At 47.0% G+C, this 18,942-nt stretch overlaps 1 protein-coding gene across 1 annotated transcript in view; it reads right to left on the bottom strand.

The window, feature by feature from the left end:
* The window catches only part of TBX2 (T-box transcription factor 2), a 48,319-nt gene extending 30,649 nt beyond the window's left edge, over nt 1-17,670 (bottom strand). Inside the window, exons 1-3 of the mRNA XM_087956230.1 lie at nt 16,206-17,670; nt 12,285-12,552; nt 1,343-1,489 (exon numbers count right to left, since the gene is read on the bottom strand). Coding sequence (XP_087812356.1) covers nt 1,343-1,489; nt 12,285-12,552; nt 16,206-16,573 — 783 coding nt within the window. The 5' untranslated portion in view covers nt 16,574-17,670. The remainder of the gene's footprint in view (nt 1-1,342; nt 1,490-12,284; nt 12,553-16,205) is intronic.
* Nucleotides 17,671-18,942: the final 1,272 nt, after the last annotated feature.

Raw genomic sequence — 18,942 nt, 5'->3', positions numbered from 1 at the left:
AGGAAGGAAGAAAGAAAGAAGGAAGAAAGGAAAGAAAGGAAGGAAGGAAGGAAGGAAAAAAGAAAGAAGGAAGAAAGGAAAGGAAAGGAAAGGAAAGGAAAGGAAAGGAAAGGAAAGGAAAGGAAAGGAAAGGAAGGAAGGAAGGAAGAAGGAAGGATAATTGGGGCCAGGGGAGAAGCTTTCAGTTTGTTTTTAAAGTTCAATTAAGGTCCGAATCCATAAAAGATTCAGAAACACCTCTTAAAATATAAGGTATTCCTACAGGATTAAAAAAAAAATCAGCAGGATGAAGGGAGAGATAGTTTGAACTTTTTTTTTTTTTTAATGTATAAAAAGGGTTTCACGGATGAGATATTCCCTTCTGATATTGATACAGACATATTAAGAGTCCATTTGGTGTAGTGGTTAAATTGCTGGCCTGGAAACCAGGAGGTGTGAATTCGAGTCCTGCCCAAGGCCCGAAAACTGGCAGGGTGAGTCTGGGCCAACCACGAGGTGTCTGAGAGTTCTAGTCCCACCTTAGACCTGAAAAGCTGACTGGGTGATTTGGGGCCAATCACCAGGAGACAAGGTCACCAGGTGACCTTGAACGGGTGACCAGGAGATGATGAGTTCTAGTTTTACCTTAGGCATGAAAGTTTTGGTGACTTTGGGCTTTCTTTCAGCCCAATCCACCTTACAGGGTTATTGTTATGGGGAAAATAGGAGGAGGAAGGAATATTGGATATGTTCGTTGGCTTGAGTTACCTATAAGGTAATAAAGGCAGGACATAACTTCAATAAATAAATAAATATATAAAAGCAGCCCTGCCCAATAGATAGTTAAGACCAGAAGCTCAGCCTCCAGCCAAAAATTGTAGAGCAGAGATTAGATTTCTCTTTCCCTAATACTAGCCTTACACTCCGCTTTGATGGGGTCTCAAATTCCTGGAAAAAAGAGAGAGAGAGAGAGAGAGAGAAAGAAAGAGAAAGAAAGAAGAAAAAGAAAGAAAGAAAGAGAGAGAAAAGAAAGAAAAAGAAAGAAAAAAGAAAGAAAAAGAAAGAAAGAAAGAAAAAAGAAAGAAAAAAAGAAAGAAAGAAAGAAAGAAAGAAAGAAAGAAAGAAAAAAGAGAAAGAAACAAACAAACAAAGAAACAAACCCAGGAAGTTTAAAGCTAGATTGAACCTCCGAGGATCATGGCGGTCTATCTTGAATTACTCATAGGAAATGTTTTACTATTTCAGCTGGTTCAGTTTTCCAATTTACACCTTTGGAAGTCAAAGTTGAAAGTGGGAGGGAGGAATTAACCAGGAAATTAAGGAACAGAGTCCCGCATCCAACCCTTAATCCTTAAATCCTTACCTTGTCATTTTGGTAAGCTGTCACCGCGATGAAGTCGGTTTCGGGGAAGACATATGTTCGGAAAGTGCTGTATGGTAACTTGAGGATGTCATTCGCTCGGACTATGTGGAACCTAGGCTGGTACTTGTGCATGGAATTGAGGATGGTCTGTAAGAGAAGGGAGGGAGAGGAGAAAACAGGTTAAAAGCTAGGAAAAGAGGAGGGAAACTCTCTTCTAAAAGCATCCCTGTGTGAAACTATCACACTCTTTTTATTTATAAAAAATCTGCTGATTGTTTTGTTTTCACGCCAGAAAAATCCCATGGCATCCTTCCTCCTCCAGTAAACTAAGAAGAAGAAAAAAAAAACAACCCCAATTTTGGAGAAAGAAGAAAAAGAGGGAGAGGTTAGGATAAAATACCTTCGCAGGAATACTGCAAATCCCACAACAAATCAATCAATAACAGGATAGAGAAGCAAAGCGTCAGCAAAAAAATATTTTTTTAAAAAAAAAAAAAAAGTCCTGAGGAACAAACAATCTCTTTCAGGATCAGCGCCCCCCAAATTTAACCCGAAGCTGAACTTTAATTTTTTTTTTTTTAAATGTTGCTAGTTAGACACAAGGATGATCGGATGCCGCTTGGTGGAGATGTAGAAATGGAATACATGCATAAAATGGGTTTTTGCTCTGGTGGTAGAAGAGACAGAGAAAAAAATATGAGAGAGAGAGACAAAGCCAATTTGGAGAGAGGGAATTGCTCTCTGGACAGATTTTTTTAGCAGACAAAAATATGAATGAAACAGCAAAAGAAAAAAAAACTTTGTTTTAAAACTGCTGGCCCAGGTAAGGGAGAACTTTAGGGCATTTCTTCAGGAGTAAAACTTTACAAATCGAGGGTTCAGGCTCAAATAATGTGTTGCTTTGGGCCTAGACAGAGAAACTTCACATTGCTTGGTATGATTTTATGATACACAATTGGCTTTTTAAAATTTATATATTTATGATCAGTCCCAGGTCCTGGGAGAGGAATTATGGGGCAGGGAACGAGAATTGCCAACCAAAGTGGTCATTCAGTGCCCAAACGGGATTATTTTGTTGCCAACGGTTGTTAAGCGAATTGCATCAGTTGTTAAATGAATCCCGAGGTTGTTAAAGGAATCCGGCCTTCCCCTCTTGATCTGGCTTGTAGAATCCAGCTGGGAAGGTCATAAATGATGGCCACTTGGACCTGTCGTATATACGTTTCACGAGCGCCTGTCTCAGTCATAAGTGTGTGGTAAGTCACATTTTTCAGTGCTGCTGCAATTCTGAATGCTTGCTAATTGAGTGGTTGCAAGTCTGTATTGGAGGGGAGTTTAGGAGACTTTTCCTGTGCTCCAGGCCATGTCTAGAGTTCTGTCTTTCAGGTTTCTCTTTCTCTGGTTTGTTTCCGACTAGCCCCCCCCCCCAACTCTCCTGCCCCCCCAAACCCTAGGCCCAAACCCCACCGAAGCTCATCAAGGAATTCCTTGAGCCCGAAACCTCAACCTTTCAAGCTTTACTTGGTGAGGAAGACCCCTAAACTTCTCCTTGCTCTTAAAGAAAATGTTAAAATTCGATCCAGATTCACAGAGGTCTCCAAACTTGGCAACTTTAAGACCTGGGGACTTCAACTCCCAGAAGTCTCCAGCCAGCAAAGTTGCCAAGTTTGGGGAGCCTGATCCAGAATTATATCCAATGCAGATTAATAGGAGTAATTCTGACAGTTTAAAGGTAGGTAAGGAAAGTCCCAGTTTCTGGGGGCGGGGGGACACAATTGGAAGCCCCCTCTCCTCTCCTTTCTGGATCCCCATGGAAATCCAGAGCCTGTCCCAAAAGATTTCTGCTTTGCCCCCTTCCTCCCCACAAGAACACCAACTTCTTTGGGCCACCTCCCTTTCCTTCGAGGGCTTCTAAGACGCTTTACTCCAGAATAAATCGGAATGAGCCAACAGAACGTCCGTTTCTTTTCTCGCGGCCTCCCTAAGGCGCTAGTCCTCCGCACCTCAGCTGCAACCGAGGCAACCGACACACAGCGGAGAGCCGCAGGAATTCAAATCGGATCCCCCCACCCATTCTCGGGGGGGTTTCACCGAGCAGCTTTAAAACACAGCGGTGGGGGGGAGCGCAAACCCCTACCACCGCCCTGCTTCCCACTTCCACGCCTCCCCACGAAAACCAGATCGGCCGGAGGATCTTCCGGAAGCGAAGCAAGATCCCTTTGGATCTCAGATCCTGTGGCGAATAAGCGAACGAGTCGCCGACGTTGCGCAACGGCGCCGGTTGCTTTGGGCGAAGAGAAGAGCGCGGCGCAGAGCGAGCGCGATCCTAAAAACTGGCTCGGGGGGACGGAGAAGAAGGTCGGGGAACCGCCTGGCTCTCCCGAGCAAGTTGAAGAAAAACGGCGGGACCTCAACTCTGGTGCGCTTCTTCCACCTTCTAAGTGGTTCGGATCTTTAAAAGGGGGCTCGGGCAGGTGCGGGAAGTTCATTTCCAGATGATAGGTAGGTAAATAGATAGATAGACAGACAGTAGATCGATGGATCGATCGATCGATCGGCAGGCAGGCAGGCAGGCAGACACATACACACACATACGCACACACACAAAGGGAGAGGGAGAGAGATGGATAGATACCATGGATGGATGGATAGGTGGATGGAGAGAGAGAGAGAAAGAGAGAGAGAGAGGTAGATAGGTAGGTAGGTGGATGGATAGATGGATGGATGGAGAGAAAGAGAGAGAGAAAGATAGAGTGAGCGATAGGTAGTTAGGTAAGTAGGAACAGTAGATGGAGATATGGATAGATACCGTAGATAAATACCATAGATGGATTGATAGATAGATAGAAGATAGATGGATGGATAAATAGATATGGATGGATAAGAGATGATAGATAGATAGATAGATAGATAGATAGATAGATAGATAGAAGATAGATGGATGGATAAATAGATAGATAGAGATGATAGATAGATAGATAGATAGATAGATAGATAGATAGATAGATAGATAGATAGATAGATAGATAGATAGATAGATAGATAGATAGATAGATAGATAGATAGATAGATAGACAGACAGACAGACAGACAGACAGATAGATAGATAGATAGATAGATAGATAGATAGATAGATAGATAGATAGGTAGGTAGGTAGATAGATAGATAGATAGATAGATAGATAGATAGATAGATAGATAGATAGATAGATAGATAGATAGATAGATATTAGATAAATATTGAGATAGATGATAGATAGATAGATAGATAGATAGATAGATAGATAGATAGATAGATAGATAGATAGATAGATAGATAGATAGATAGATAGATAGATAGATAGATAGATAGATAATCAACCACTCAATCGATCTAGGGAGATCCCCGTTACAAATTACTGTCCATTGGATTCCCGAGCCACAATGGGTGACAATCCATAGGTGAATCCTATCAGATTTTACTCCCTTCTGGGACAGAAGCCCAGGTTCGGCTAGTTCGGCTACTAGTTCGAGTTGGGAGAGACAAGTCCCATCACTCCCGAGGAGGCCTGGATGGGTGGGAGCTGCCCTGATGATTTGGCGCGGGGTTCCCTTCTGAAAATTAAGCGGGGGGTTTCAAGCGACGAAGAAATCTAGTGACTCGGAAGTCACTAGACCCTGCGAGTTGAATGCAAGGATCTGGGAATGCAAGGATCCTTAGCAGGGATCCGTTTCCAACCAGATGTACTGTACCTGCCTCTGGTTCACGCATCGAACAGCTCAGAAACGTTGGGCTCAGAAACGTTGTCGAGGCTTAAGGCTAAGGTTAAGCCCTAAACTTATCTAATTACGCACAAGGGACCGCCTGAACACGGAGAGGCATTCACACGTGCAAAGAGCGAACCGAATAGGTTTTCTCGGAAGTCAATCTCAAATCAGGCACCGTTGGATTTGACCGGAGTTTTTTAGGTGGGTTCGTGTTTGGCCTTCCACTGGCGATTTTCAGGAGGATCTACACCCCCTCCCCATTTTGGACCCCCAGAATAATATATTAATCATTATTTATTTTTATATCTGCAGCATTTAACCCCCCTTTTCTTTTTTTTTGGCACTTCACTCTTAATTCACCCCAGTCTATCCCTTTCTTGGGTTGCTAAATTCATTTAAACGGAGTTCAGGGCGGATTTAAATGAGCTGGAAGCTCCACATTTCAAACCATTTCATTTTTCACAAGCTACATGTTTTTTTTTTTAATTTTATTTTTTGGGTGGCGGTGAAGGAAGCTTCGGTGAACTTCAAAGAGGCTTTCTCTCTCAAACCAGTTTAAAAAAAAATAATTCTTGCGCCGGTCGGCCTTGCTTTGTGCCAATTAGATGGGCCTGGCTGATAATTCGAATTAAAGGAGTAGGCGAGACCGATCCTAAAACGGAGGCAACCAAGCTTTTGATAAACAGCTTGCCGCTTGCTTTCTTCAATTGAGGTGGAAGCCTGAACAGCCTCTTCTTGAGGGATTTTATTTCCTTCTCTTTATTTATTCGATTTATACCGCCACCCATTTCACCTATGTGACGTTTAGGCAGACGCGTACGTTGTGCTTGTGTTCCCAACACGTTTCCCCTCTATGGTGGGTTCGATCAAAACTCATCATTCTGATTTCACACGGCAGACCACGAACCTGGCTACAAGGGCTAGGTTAAAATACGGCCAAGTTAGACTGTGGTTTAGGCTACCGTGGGAATCAGATCGGTGGTGTTACAAGAAGGGGGAGGGAAATTAGGCTGGTTCACATCTCAGGCTTATCTCTTGCTCGAAGTACTGTTGAAAAGATTTGGACCGGAATCCAAGCATCTAAAGCAAAGGAAGGGATAGCGTTTAGACTTATATACCGCTCCGTAGTGCATTACAAGCACGCCCTGAGCGGTTTACAAACGCTGCCCCCCCCCCAACAATCCGGGTCCTCGTTTTACCGACCTCGGGAGGATGGAAGGCTGAGTCAACCGAGGATGGAACAACAACAAGGAAGTGGGCCTCGCCTCCCGAAATACCCATTCATACACGCCAGTTAAACGGGGAGAATCGGGGTTTAAGCCAGAGTCTCGAACTTGCGCGTGGGAAGAAGAACGACTAAGCGCTTTTCAATTGCCATCGATTTCCGTTCAAATCAGAGGGGCTTTGCTTTGCTTCTCTTTATTATGGGATGGAGAGCGGAAAGTCTCGAGCCTGCCCTTTCCTTGCCAAGCAAGGAGCACGTCGGAACGGCTGCTCCCGCTGCGAATTGCACGCGTTTAAATTTGCTTTGAAGCGCGCTGTTAAAAAGTCTTAAAAGCATGGGGGGGATAAGCCTCGCAGGAACGAAGGAGGGTCACAGTCCTCGCGCGAGGGAGACCCCCTCGCTATTTTTTGCTTCCTAGTCCCACAATCTTTGGGAGGATTCATCCCAAAGAGCCCAATTTGATTTCCTTGTCTCGCAAGTAAACCCCTCCGTAAGCAATTTCTGCGGGACGAGCAAGGACCGCCCTGCAGCCACACACCTTTATCCTCGCCACTACCCCTTTATTAGCCGTATAGTAGGATGGCGTCCTTTGAGGAATATTCCGAATATTCCTCCAGACCCGAATGGCGTTTCCTGGGAGGCGAGTGAGGGGGGTGCCCTTCTCTCCCTTAGCTAGGCTGGCCCTGCTTCCAACGAGGGCAAAGCCCCCCAACGACCGACTCGCGAGGAGGCGCTGCCGGTCCATCGAAGCGGAAAACCAACGCAACGAGAGTACAATACAACCGGGGGAATCGGGGGAGATAGAAAAAGGAGCCGCGTTGAATTCTACGCCTTCCCCGTTTCCAGCGAGCGCTTCTCGCTCGATCTGCGCGGGTAACGCTGCCCCTTCCTCTCGGTCACCCCAGCTCCTTCAAAAAAAAAAAAAAAAAAAGCGCATTTCTTTTTAGAAAGGGTTCCCTGTGCCAAGCTCAGACCGTCTTTCCCTCTTTTCGGGGACGCCGGACGTTGGGATCAAACAGATCCTTGCGCCCCGCTTTGTTCCCTTCAGACGGTTCTGGGTTTCCTTTTTCCTTTTTCTTTTTTTGCGGGGCGGGGTGGGGTGGGGTGGAAGGCAAAAATACTTCCACCCTGGCAAATATCAGGGGCCGAATCTTTGGAGGCCTTAAGAAAAAGGCCTCGCCGTTTTCTCCTCCTCCTCCCACCCCCACAACCCCACAACCCCCTTCCCGGAGCATGTGAGGCTCACAGTTTGGGACGCGGTCCAACTCAGGGACAAGTTTAAGGCGAGATTCCCTGCGTTCAGTTAAAAGGCAAGAGGCCTTTGGAAGTGGTTGTGGTTGGGAAGGAAGGAAGGAAGGAAGGAAGGAAGGGAGGGAGGGAGGGAGGGAGGGAGGGAGGGAGGGAGGGAGGGAGGGTGGTAGGAGGGAGGGAAGGAGATAGACAGAGGAGAGAGGGACGAATGGAGGAAGGAAGGAGAGAGAGAGGAAGGAAGGGAAGAGGGAGGGAGACGGGGAGGAAAGAAGAAAAGAAGGAAGGAAAGAAAGAAAGGGAAGAGGGAGGGAGGCAGGAAGGGAAGGAAGGAGGGAGACAAGGGGGAGGAAAGAAGAAAAGAAAGAAGGGAGGAAGGAAGGAAATGAAGGAAAGAAGGGAGAAAGGAAAGGAGGAAGAAAGGAAGAAGACGGATTAAGGAAGGAAAGGCTGGAGGGAAGGAAGGAAGGAAAGGAAAGGAAAGGAAAGGAAAGGAAAGGAAAGGAAAGGAAAGGAAAGGAAAGGAAAGGAAAGGAAAGGAAGGAAGTGATAGATACGTGTTGGAAACTGGCACTAAAACCACTCCTGCCCTTCAATTCTCTACCGGTTCCATTGAGATCTACATTGGGATCCCCTCACCCTTTTTTTCTCTCCCTCCCGGGGCGAAGAGATTGTTCCCTGCTAAGCGCGCCTTGATCGAGTGGGATAATGATGAAGATGATGGTGGGGTGGGGATTTTTGAAGGAAGACTTCACGGTCTTCCCTCACGGTCGACCTTCCCCGGGCCCGGATCCAAAGAGGCCCGGGAGGGCGAAGAGAAAAATAGAGAGACCTTTAGCCTTTACAGTAGTGTATTAACCGTCTCGTCATCCCTGCAGGCAATTTCTCCCTTTCCGTTGCCTGTTGCTTCGCAAAAAGTTCTGTATCCTGAATCCCACCTTTTCCCCAAAGATATGACTTTTAATTTGGGGGGGGGGGGCAGGGGAAGGAACAGGGAAGAACTGACCCGGTAAACACTCATGGGGGGGGGCTGCAAAACCTCTTTCTCCTTTTACCTCCCAAGCGTTAAAATGTGGACTCCCATCTCTTCAGCCATCTCAAAGGCGGTTTTTTTCCCCCCAAAAGACAACCGGACTTTTGTTTTTTGTTTTTTTTTTCCTTGAAGAGGTTTCGCTTCTCATTCCAAGAAGCTTCCTTCCGTTCTGGCGCTTCTTGGGATGAGAAGCGAAAAGGTCTTCAAGGAAAAACAAAAACAAAGAAAGTCCAGTTGTCTTTCAAAAAGCCTCTTGGTTAACTTGGATGGCCGAAAATCACTCTCTTCAGCCACCTACTTACTCCTGGCTGTTTTTATGGGAAGTAGTAGCCGTACTTCAAGAGTTCAGCCGTGTGTCCCTCCTGCAAGCTTTTTTTTAAGGGGGGACGACGTGGGAGTTGCACACATGTCTGCAAAGAGGCCTGAGCTGAATTTCCACCTGGCCGGAAAATTAATATCTACATTTTTTAAACCGGATCCTGTCAGAAGTAGAGGCCGACTTGTGCCCACGATCAGAATCTTTGCTTTTTCTCCCCTCCCCTTTTGTAAGATACACCTGTAATTCAACTTGTTTTCTTTATTCCCTTTCCCGGAGGGGGAAAGAGAGAGAGAGAGAAAAAAAGACCTTTTCATAACCTCTTAAAGTAAGTTAAAAAGGAGGTCAAGTTATAACACAACAAACGAAGTCAAGATTTATGGAAATAATTCCTCCGTCCCTTTTTCCTTGCTTGAAACGTCTAAAGTGATTTTAATGAATAAGGTCTTTTAAAACAAAAAACAAACAAAAAACCCGATTTCTCCTGCCCTGCCTACGTTCCTTCAGAAGCGCCCATTACTCTTCTTTTGCAGCGATATCAAACGTAAAAATAAAATTATTTCTCTCTCTCTTTCTCCTTTCTTTCTCCTTTCTTTCTCCTTCTCTCTCTTTCTCTTTTGCTACCCCGAGGTCGCAAACTCGTGTAGGGCTCCCTTTTATTTCATTTTATTTTCAACTACTTCTGTGAAGTAGAAATACATTTTAAAATATATATATTTTAACACCGACGGTGGAGAAAAGTTTACTCTAAATGTGACATAATTCTGTTTAAGGGGTTTTATTTCCAGGACGGAGAATTGCTGTCTAAGGTTTGAGAAAGGTGAGCGCAAAACCAGCTAGGCGATAATCTAAGATATGTATGTATGTATGTATGTATGTATGTATGTATGTATGTATGTATGTATGTATGTATGATGTATGTATGTATGTATGTACTATATAGAGAGATATAGATATTTATACTTATATTTAGACTTATATTTACAATGAAAAGGCACAGTGTATAGATATTGTGCCTTTTTGAACCGGATTCCTGGGGAGAGAATTCAGTTTTCAAACGCCTCCAATCTCTCAGCTCAAATGCCATTGTCCCAAATCCAGTTCAGCAACTTCCGGGACCCATTTTCCCCACCGCAGAATATTTCTAAAGGGGTGGGTGTGTATCCAGCCCACTTCTGCCATTTGGAAACAATTGGGCAAAAAGAAGGAAGAGCTTAAACACCTTACAAAACGAACAGTGCGCCGTTTCGTTAAGTCTCTCTCTCTCTCTCTCTCTCTCTCTCTCTCCTCTCCCCCCTTTCCTTCGGCTGATTGCAAAAAAAAAAAAAAAAGAGTTTGCAGCTTTTCCGAGAATGAATTGGCTTGTCTGAGAGCCGGGGGGGGGAGGGGGGGTGGAATAAAAATAAAAATCCGAAAATCTTCCCGGGTATCAACTCTTTTATCTGCTGTTCGGCCGGCAGCCTGGAGCCACGTTCACGGATCCTCGCGAAAATTCGCTTCCTCCGAATTCAAATCTCTACACTCCCCCCACCCCACCCCGCCCCCGAGGAAATTTGCGGCCGATTTTCTCTCCTCTCCTCCGCCAACCTTTTCGCAGAGAGATTCTTTTCTTTAAACAAAAAAAAAAACAATAAAAAAATCTGTTGATCCGAATGGGGCTTCGCTTACCTAACTACCCGTCGTCCGCTGTGAATCTAAACCGGAGAAAAGCCGGTCATTTAATATTCTTCCAGCAAGCGACGAGTGCAAGACAGAAATATCTCAGTGGTGTTTGGGGTTTTTTTTGCCATGGGAATTGGGGTGCTGGAGTTGGAAGCCACGCGGGGTACGCCAAGGAGAATCGGAGGGGATCGTGTGTGTGTGTGTGTGTGTGTGTGTGTGTGTGTTGTTGTTGTTGTTGTTGTTGTTGTTGGCTTGTTTCTTTACTGCTTCCCTCGCCCTCCTCCACCCACCTTAGATTAGAAACCTGGCTTGCTCTGAACTTTAAGCTCCTGATAAGAGAGTGCGGGGGTCGCGTGGATTTATGGCTTCCTGATTAGAGTCTTCCCTCCTTCCCCCCCTTTCGGAATCAGGCGACCGGGGTGGAATAAAACCCCCAGGTACAAACCGTTTGAAAGTTGCCTCCTTCCCCAGACAGAAAGAGGAGACGCGCGCCAACTTTATCCTGTGCAAATATTGATGCGAAGATCCTATCAAGATCGTTGCAAGAGTATTTGTTATTTCATGCACCTAGCTTTTCTCTCTTTCTCTCTCTCTCTCTCTCTCTCTCTCGAGCGAAGGTTGGAAAGGTGTAAGGAGGAAAGATCGCTTCCACCCAGCACTGGGGTCTGTGGGGACGAATTAGGAACAGGGACCTCGAGCTGGCAGTGGCTGGACAACCCCCCACCACCACCACCAAACGCCGGGGCTGGGCCGAGATCCTGCACCCCGGGCTGCGTTGAAGAAAGGGCCTTTCAGAGGGAACGAAAAGGCGGCGCCCGCCTGCCCGCGCTCCAGTTCCCAATGGAGTGATTATCTGAAGATAAAGACACGTGTCAACGGCGTAGGATTCCACCCCGGCAGAAGGAAAGAGCTAAAGTAGAGACGGGGGGAGGGAGGAAGGAAGGATGGAAGGAAAGAAGGAGAAAAAGAAGGAAAGAAGAAAAGGGAGGGAAGGAGGCAGAGAGAAACATAGAAAGAGAAAAAAAAGAAAAAAGGCAAGAAGGAAGGAAGGAACCAAGGAAAGAAACAGGGAGAAGGCAGGCAGGCAGGAAGAAGGAAGAAGGGAGGAAAGGGAAGGAAGAAGAGAGGAAAAAAGAGAAGGAGGAAGAAAAGAATGAAAGAAAACAGTAAGAAAGGGGAGGAAAGAAAGAGGAAAGAAAGGAAAGGAACGGAAGGAAGGAAACGGGGAGAAGCAGGCAGGAAGGAAGAAGGGAGGAAAGGGAAGGAAGAAGAGAGGAAAAAGAGAAAGAGGAAGAAAAGAATGAAAGAAAACAGTAAGAAAGGGGAGGAAACAAAGAGGAAAGAAAGGAAAGGAACGGAAGGAAGGAAACGGGGAGAAGCAGGCAGGAAGGAAGAAGGGAGGAAAGGGAAGGAAGAAGAGAGGAAAAAAGAGAAAGAGGAAGAAAAGAATGAAAGAAAACAGTAAGAAAGGGGAGGAAAGAAAGAGGAAAGAAAGGAAAGGAACGGAAGGAAGGAAACGGGGAGAAGCAGGCAGGAAGGAAGAAGGGAGGGAAGGGAAGGAAGGAGAGAGTAAAAAAGAAGAGAAAGAAAAAAGAAAACAGTAAGAAAGGGAAGGAAACAAAGAGGGAAGGGAGGGGGGGAAAGGGAAGGGAAAGGAAAGGAAAAGGAAAGGAGAAGGAAGGAAGAAAAAGGAAGTCAGTTGCCCACTTACAAATCCATGCTTGTCTGATATGTTATTGGTGAGCTTCAGTTTATGGAAGGCCACTGGCTTGGCCATCCACTGCTCGCCCGTCGCTGGACTGTCCGGATGGATGTACATCCTCTTCGGCATCTCCGGGTCGGCCTTGCCGGCCACCATCCAACGCGAGTTGTGGAACTTGTAGCGACAATCGTCGGCGGCCACAATATCCATCAGCAGGATGTACTTGGCCTTCTTATCCAGGCCGCTGACCCGCACTTTGAAAGGAGGGAACATCCGTCTGGAAGCGAAAGAGAGAGAGAGAGAGAGAGGAAAATAACTCGCAGCTCAATTCCAAGGCGGTGGTTCTTATTCATCGCTTTATTAGGAATAATTGTGTTTTGCAAACCCCGCTTATTATGCACCTGCCTGGTTATTGTCTAGCATTAAATGCCACAATTCTCTATCAATTTCCTGCTCGGACGGCTGAATTTCTCTGTGTCCCCACTTCTTATTATACAGCACCCCCTTTTTAAAAAAAAAAAACTGGGGGAGACTCGGTTTACTCCTGAGTAACACGCCGCTTTGCTCTTTTTCCTGGACGCTCCCCCGATTTCAGGTTTACTCGGGGAAGGGTGTGTGTCTTAACTCCTCTGAAACTCTGAGCAATTACTCCGGAGTAAAGCCTCTTCCCTTCCCCTCCCCAGCCCCGGGATTGCCCCGGTTTTAGCCCTGCGACCCAGCCGGCCCCAGTTTTCTTCCTTCACTATCAAACAAGCCTCGGGCCAAGGACAATCCAGACGAGCATTCGGGTTAGGAAATACAGGGAAATAATTCTCTCTAGGATTCAATATACGTTGAAATTATCTATCTATCTATCTATCTATCTATCTATCTATCTATCTATCTATCTATCTATCTATCTATCTATCTATCTATCTATCATCTATCATCTATCTATCATCTATCTATCTATCTATCTATCCATCCATCCATCCATCCATCCATCCATCCATCCATCTATCTCCTTTGAGGGCTTCTAAATTTTTGTGATCAGTCCAAACCTCGAAAGTAATTTTGCTTTATATTGCAAGATATATATTGAATCCGAGAGAATTACACTGTGTTTCCTAAACACAGTGAATAAATTTTGCTTTATAAACCTTGAATTTTGCTTTATATAAATTTTGCTTTATAAACCTTGAAGAAGGCTTAAAACAATAAGCCGGTTTCCCATTGCAAGTTGTTTTATTTAAAAACAAAAACAAAAAACACCCAACTCTTTCTATATCACCTGCGGGTTCATTCTGGCCATTTTCAAGACAGGTACTCCCTATTCTATTGAGCGCCTTGTACACGGAAATATCCCGAGTTAGGATCTGTGCCGAAAATGCGATATTACGAGGAGGAGGAGGAGGAGGAGGAGGGCGATTATTACAGATGACCCCTTTGTCTCGATTTAAAAATAAAAGGGGGAAAAAACAACAACCCAGAAATCTGGATTCAACGCCTGTAGGATTCTTCTCTGGGAGAAGAAATAGAAACTTGGTTGGGGTTTGACTTATAAATCGTGTTCGAGGTTGGCTAGATCACACCGAGGGCTGAGGAAAACTTAAAAGAAGGAGAGGAAATAGAGGACCCCTTTATTAATAGAAGGAAGAAGTGATTTTTAAAAAAACGCGAACAATAGGCCACTGGAAAGAGAGACAAACTGAGGGAGAGGAGAGGGGAAAAAAATGCATAGGGAAAAAATGCCCTCTGTTAAAACCAACAACTCCTCTGAATGTCTGCGAAATTAAAAAGGGTTCGGGAGGGCTTAGGAGGACGGGGGGGGGGGCAAAGCAGGGGTACCAATGACACCCCCCCTCCCATCCAGATCAAATAAATTTAACCGGCCTCAAAGCTGTGTACGGCCTCTATTTCCCAACGCAGAAAAGCCAGGGAAAAGAAGAAATAAAAACCCGATTCTTCTTAGCTTTTCTCTTTCTTTCCGCTTGAATTTACTCGTGAGGAGACCACACGATCTCTACTTCGGGGACCGATCCTTTGACCGCTAGGCCACCTTCCCAGACTTTTTGTTACACCTATCCTAAGGGGATCCTAAGGGGTTTTCCTGCCAGCTGCCCCCTCCCCAGATCACCAACTATTTCCATGTGTGGTTTTCCAGATGTTTGAACATAAAAACAGAAGGTGGTGGTTTTTTTTTAAATCCTTCTGATTTTGGTCATTGATGAGAGATACAGCAAAGAGACCAGCAAGAAATATTTTAAAAAGGAAAGGAAAGGAAAGGAAAGGAAAGGAAAGGAAAGGAAAGGAAAAAAAGAAGGAAGGAAGGAGGGAAAGAAAGAAAGAAAGAAAGAAAGAAAGAAAGAAAGAAAGAAAGAAAGAAAGAAAGAAAGAAAGAAAGAAAGAAAGAAAGAAAGAAAATTTTAAAATAGAAATAAATTGCACTTGAATATATAGCCTGAATTCCTGAATAGTGTTTAAGGAATAAGAATCAGAATTCTAAGGGGATTTTCCAGGAAATGCTGCTTCCAGGCCCCTGGTCAAGCCTTCCACCCTCCAAGCCCCCATGTCTGAAACCAACACTCTGCCCTTGTATCCGGATTTTCAGGTACCTCCAAAATGGAAGCCCACCTCCAGGTCAACGTGCTTTTCACCCAGCTATCAGCTTAAATATTTGGGATGCAAAGGAAGGCGAGAAGGGTCAGGTGGGGAAAAAAGCAATGCCCGAAGTGAGAAATTGCAAGATTATTAGCAAGGTGGCGAAGCCTTGTCTCTTGGAAAGAATGGAGTTAGTTTCTTCCCTTCCTCACGGAAAACACCAACAGTGGTTCTGGAAATTATATGATTGTTCTTTTACTTCTTACTCTTTTTCTGCACTTACTTCAAAAGGGCACAGTGATGGGATTATTTTATTGTTAATTGGACACAGACTGAATTCTCCATAATACATACTCAAAATCCCTCTGCATATAAATATAAATATATAATTATTATTGCTGTTTTAGTGTTATTGGACAAGGGCTGAATTCTTTCCTCTCTCCGCACTATATACCAAAAATCCTCCTGCATATAGATTAGGATTGCTATTCTGTTATCATTATTATTGAACAAGGCCTGAATTCACCTTCTCTCCACAATAAATAAGATCAATCCTTCTTCATATAGATTGTGCTATTTTATTATTGTTAGCCAAGGACTGAATTCTTGCCTCTCTCCACAATAAGTAATAAGAAATCATTCTGCATGCTGCAAATCATTCTTGTTGCTATTTTATTATTATTGGACAAGGACTGAATTCTCCTTTCCACAACAGAGAATAAAAATCCTTCTGCATATATTTAAATGATTGCTATTATATTATTATTATTATTGGATAGGGACTGAATTCTCCCTCTTTTCATAATAATTAGCAAAAACCCTTTTGCATCTGTAGAATTATTGCTACTGCATTATCATTATTATTGGACAAAGACTGGATTTTCTCTCTCCACAGTAAGTACTAAAATCATTCTGGCTAAGTTATTATTGTTGGCGATGTTAGCTCGGGAACCTCAAAAATGTCATCTCTACCCAGGCAGAAAGTACTCTGGGTACTTTTCAATGCACTACATAACTCCAAAAGGGAATAGCGCCATATATTCTTATTTTATGATGATAACACAAGGGCTGGGTTTTCCACACACCCCTGCAGTCCATAAACACCAACCATCATCCCGCATAATGCATTATTATTCCTATTTACTCCTAATTCTTTTTTTTTTTCCTGTGCAACTTATCTTGTACCTGTACAGGGATAATGACTATATTGTTGTGATTGTGGTTATTGTGGTGGTTATTGATGACTACGTTGGTTTTTCTCTCCTCCCCAGTAAAACTTGCTTATTATTCTTATTATTAGCGGGTCGCGAGGTGGAGGGGTGGGGGGAAGCGGCGGGATGTCTTCCTTACCTTCCCGATTTCGTGATCACCATCTCGGTGCCCAGTTTGTGGAACTCGTCCCAAAGGTCTTTAGCTTCCAGCGTGACTTTGGGGTCGTCTTCCACCTCTTCTTCCGGCTCCAAGCTTTTCAGGGACCGCAGATGGGCAGCCTGGTGATGATGTCCGAGAGCCGAGACGTGCAAGCCGGCCTCGGCGGCGGCTCCAGCCAAGCTGGGATCCGTCAAGGGTTTGGCGAGGGCGGCGGGAGGCAGAGCCAGCGCCGGGAAGAACGAAGGCTGGGCGGCCGCTAAGAAGGCGGACATGGGGAAGTCGGCTGGCCTGGGCGCGTGGAAGGGGTGGTAAGCCATCGCAGCCCCCGGGAACGCTGGATCTCTCATCGGGACATCCACAAAGCCAGGAGGGAAGAGCGAGGCCCCCCAGGCCGAGAGGGCCAGCGGGGGGAAAGAGGACGAAGCTGGCGGAGGCGGCGGCGGCCCGCTGAATTTCAGCCCGGCTTGCTTGGCGCTCAGCGGCGGGGGTCTAGTCAGTTTCAACCCGCCGGTACTTTCAGCCAGGCTGCCGTCTTCGTGTCCCTTCAAGGACTTGGCCAAGAGGGAGGGAGGGAGGGGGAAGAGGGAGCACCCCAGAAAATGGGGTGGTGGTGGTGGAGAGCCCAGGCCGCCCCCCGCCACAAACAGCCCCCTCCCGGCGCCCCTCCCGCGATTGGAAACCTCCGGGCTGGCTCCCAGACGCCCAGAGGGGGCTTCTTTCGCTGCCACCAACGGGAGGGAGTCCGCGGAAGGACCCCCAAAAAAAAGACTCTTTCCCGAGATCGACCAACAAGCAAATCAAGAAGATCCCGTGCGGGGGGCAGGGGGCTCTTCCTCCGGGCGAAGGCGATTCCTCAACGCCTCCGGATCTTGCGGCTTTTTCGGGGTTTTCTAAAATAAAAATAAAAATAAAAAGAAGGCGCCTCTCCAGACCAGCTTGCAAACTTCGGAGGTTGCTTCGGGAGGGGGGCAGCAGCCGGGCAGAACAGCGATGTGTGTCCCCCCCTCCCCTCCCTCCGTCTCTCTCTCTCTGTCTCTCTTTCCGGGCGCCTGCAGCCTCGGGACCAAACTCCCGAGTAGAGTTGGAGTTTGGGTTCTGGGGGGGGGGGCTGGGATGGGGGGGAAGAAGAAGTGCGAGTTCTTGGTTCCGGCCTCGCTTTCGTCTCTCTTCGCCTCCCCCCCTGCTAAAACTTTCTTCTCCGCCTTCAATCCAAAACGAAAGCAACGGCGGTGGGTTTCCTCCGCGGGTTTGGTTTGGTTTTTTGCTTTTTGTTGTTTTAAAAAGCGCCAAGCTCCGGCGCTGAAGCGACGAGGAGAGCCCGACGGTTCATCGCTCCGGCCGGGAGGGCTCCGGGTTGAAATGCTCCTCTCTTTTTGCCCTGCTGGCTTCGCTCTGCAAAAAGCTTTGCGGGGCTAGCTGAGTCTCGCGTGCGCCGCCTCGCTCCGCTCCTCGCTTCCTCCACCTCTTTGGCTCCTCCGCTCCACCCGCCTCGCTCGCTGCGCTCCGCTCCACCCGCCGCCCACCCGCGTCTCCCCCCGCTTCCACCGCCGGCGTGTTTCTACCTCTCTCTCTCCCTCTCTCCCTCTCTCCCTCCCTCCTTCCTCCCTCTCTCTCTCTCTCTCTCTCTCCTTCCCTCCCCCCCTTAATGATTGTGGATTTTACGCAGCGCAGACCAATTGTGGAAGCCCAGAGGCGTGGTTTTGACAGGTTGGGCCCGTCTGCGGGGCGGGAGGGGGGGTGGCAGCCGTGGTGGTAGTGGTGTGTGTGTGTGTGTGTGTGTGTAAAGGCAGAATCAAAGAAAGGGAGGAAGAAAGCGGGAGGGGGGAAGAAGGACAGAAGGAGGCAGGAGGCGGAGGGAAGAAGAAGAAGAGAAAGGGGCGAGCGAGGAAGACTCGGCCGAAGGTGTCGGAAGCCTCCCCAGCAAGCAAACATGTCAACAGAATAAAATATTAACCAACGCTGGAGGCTTTGGGAAGGCCTCTTTTCCCCCCCTCCCACGCCAGAGCCGGGGTTCCCGGCGGCAGAGTCCAGGCCCCGCGGAGCTGCTGCCAACGGCTCCTTCTCCCAGGCCGCCGGGAAGCCAGCAAAGCCAGCAAACGCGCCGCCCAAAGCAGCCGAGCGCAACCTTAAGAGCGAAAGGCAGAAGATTGGCGTCCCGGGAGGGAGGGAGCGGGGGAGCGGGGGGGGGGTTTGCATGAGGGAGGGGTCAGGGAGAAGAGAGGCGAGGTCGACCGACCCACGGGGGCGTCCTAGTTCCACCAAGCAGGACTTCAAGGAAGGCCAATAAGGCCCCTTTTCCCAAGACCTTACAACACGCGCGCGGTTTGAGGGTCGCTGGGAATGCGGGCGCCGGGTTTTAAGCCCCGGGTGAGGTTTTTAGCTTCTTCCCCCCCCTTTTCCAAGCTCGTTCTGCCCCGACCCGTTACAATCCCAGGCCCGGTGGCCTCTTTCTCGGAGTTTCCCTTCTCTTTCGGCACCCCCCACCCCCCCCAATCTGTCCCCCTTCTCCTTCTCCCCGGGCGCCCTAAAAAAAAAAACAACTTAAACGCTCCGAGGAGACACACGCCTTTGCGCCGGGCAAGCTTTCTTTGTGGAGAGCGAGCGAGCTAATAAGGTTTGCCCCCAATCGACAAGGAACTCAGGCCGCTGAAGTCAGACCTTGCAAAAGAAAATCATCCCGTCCGGCGGTCTGTTCTCTTGCAAAGAGAGATGGGGA

The sequence above is a fragment of the Notechis scutatus genome, chromosome 1 (assembly GCF_049901735.1).
Source record: "Notechis scutatus isolate UNSWTSFEM ecotype Mainland chromosome 1, rNotScu1.2, whole genome shotgun sequence".
Lineage (NCBI taxonomy): Eukaryota > Metazoa > Chordata > Lepidosauria > Squamata > Elapidae > Notechis > Notechis scutatus.
This window is presented reverse-complemented; position numbering and strand designations above follow the sequence as displayed.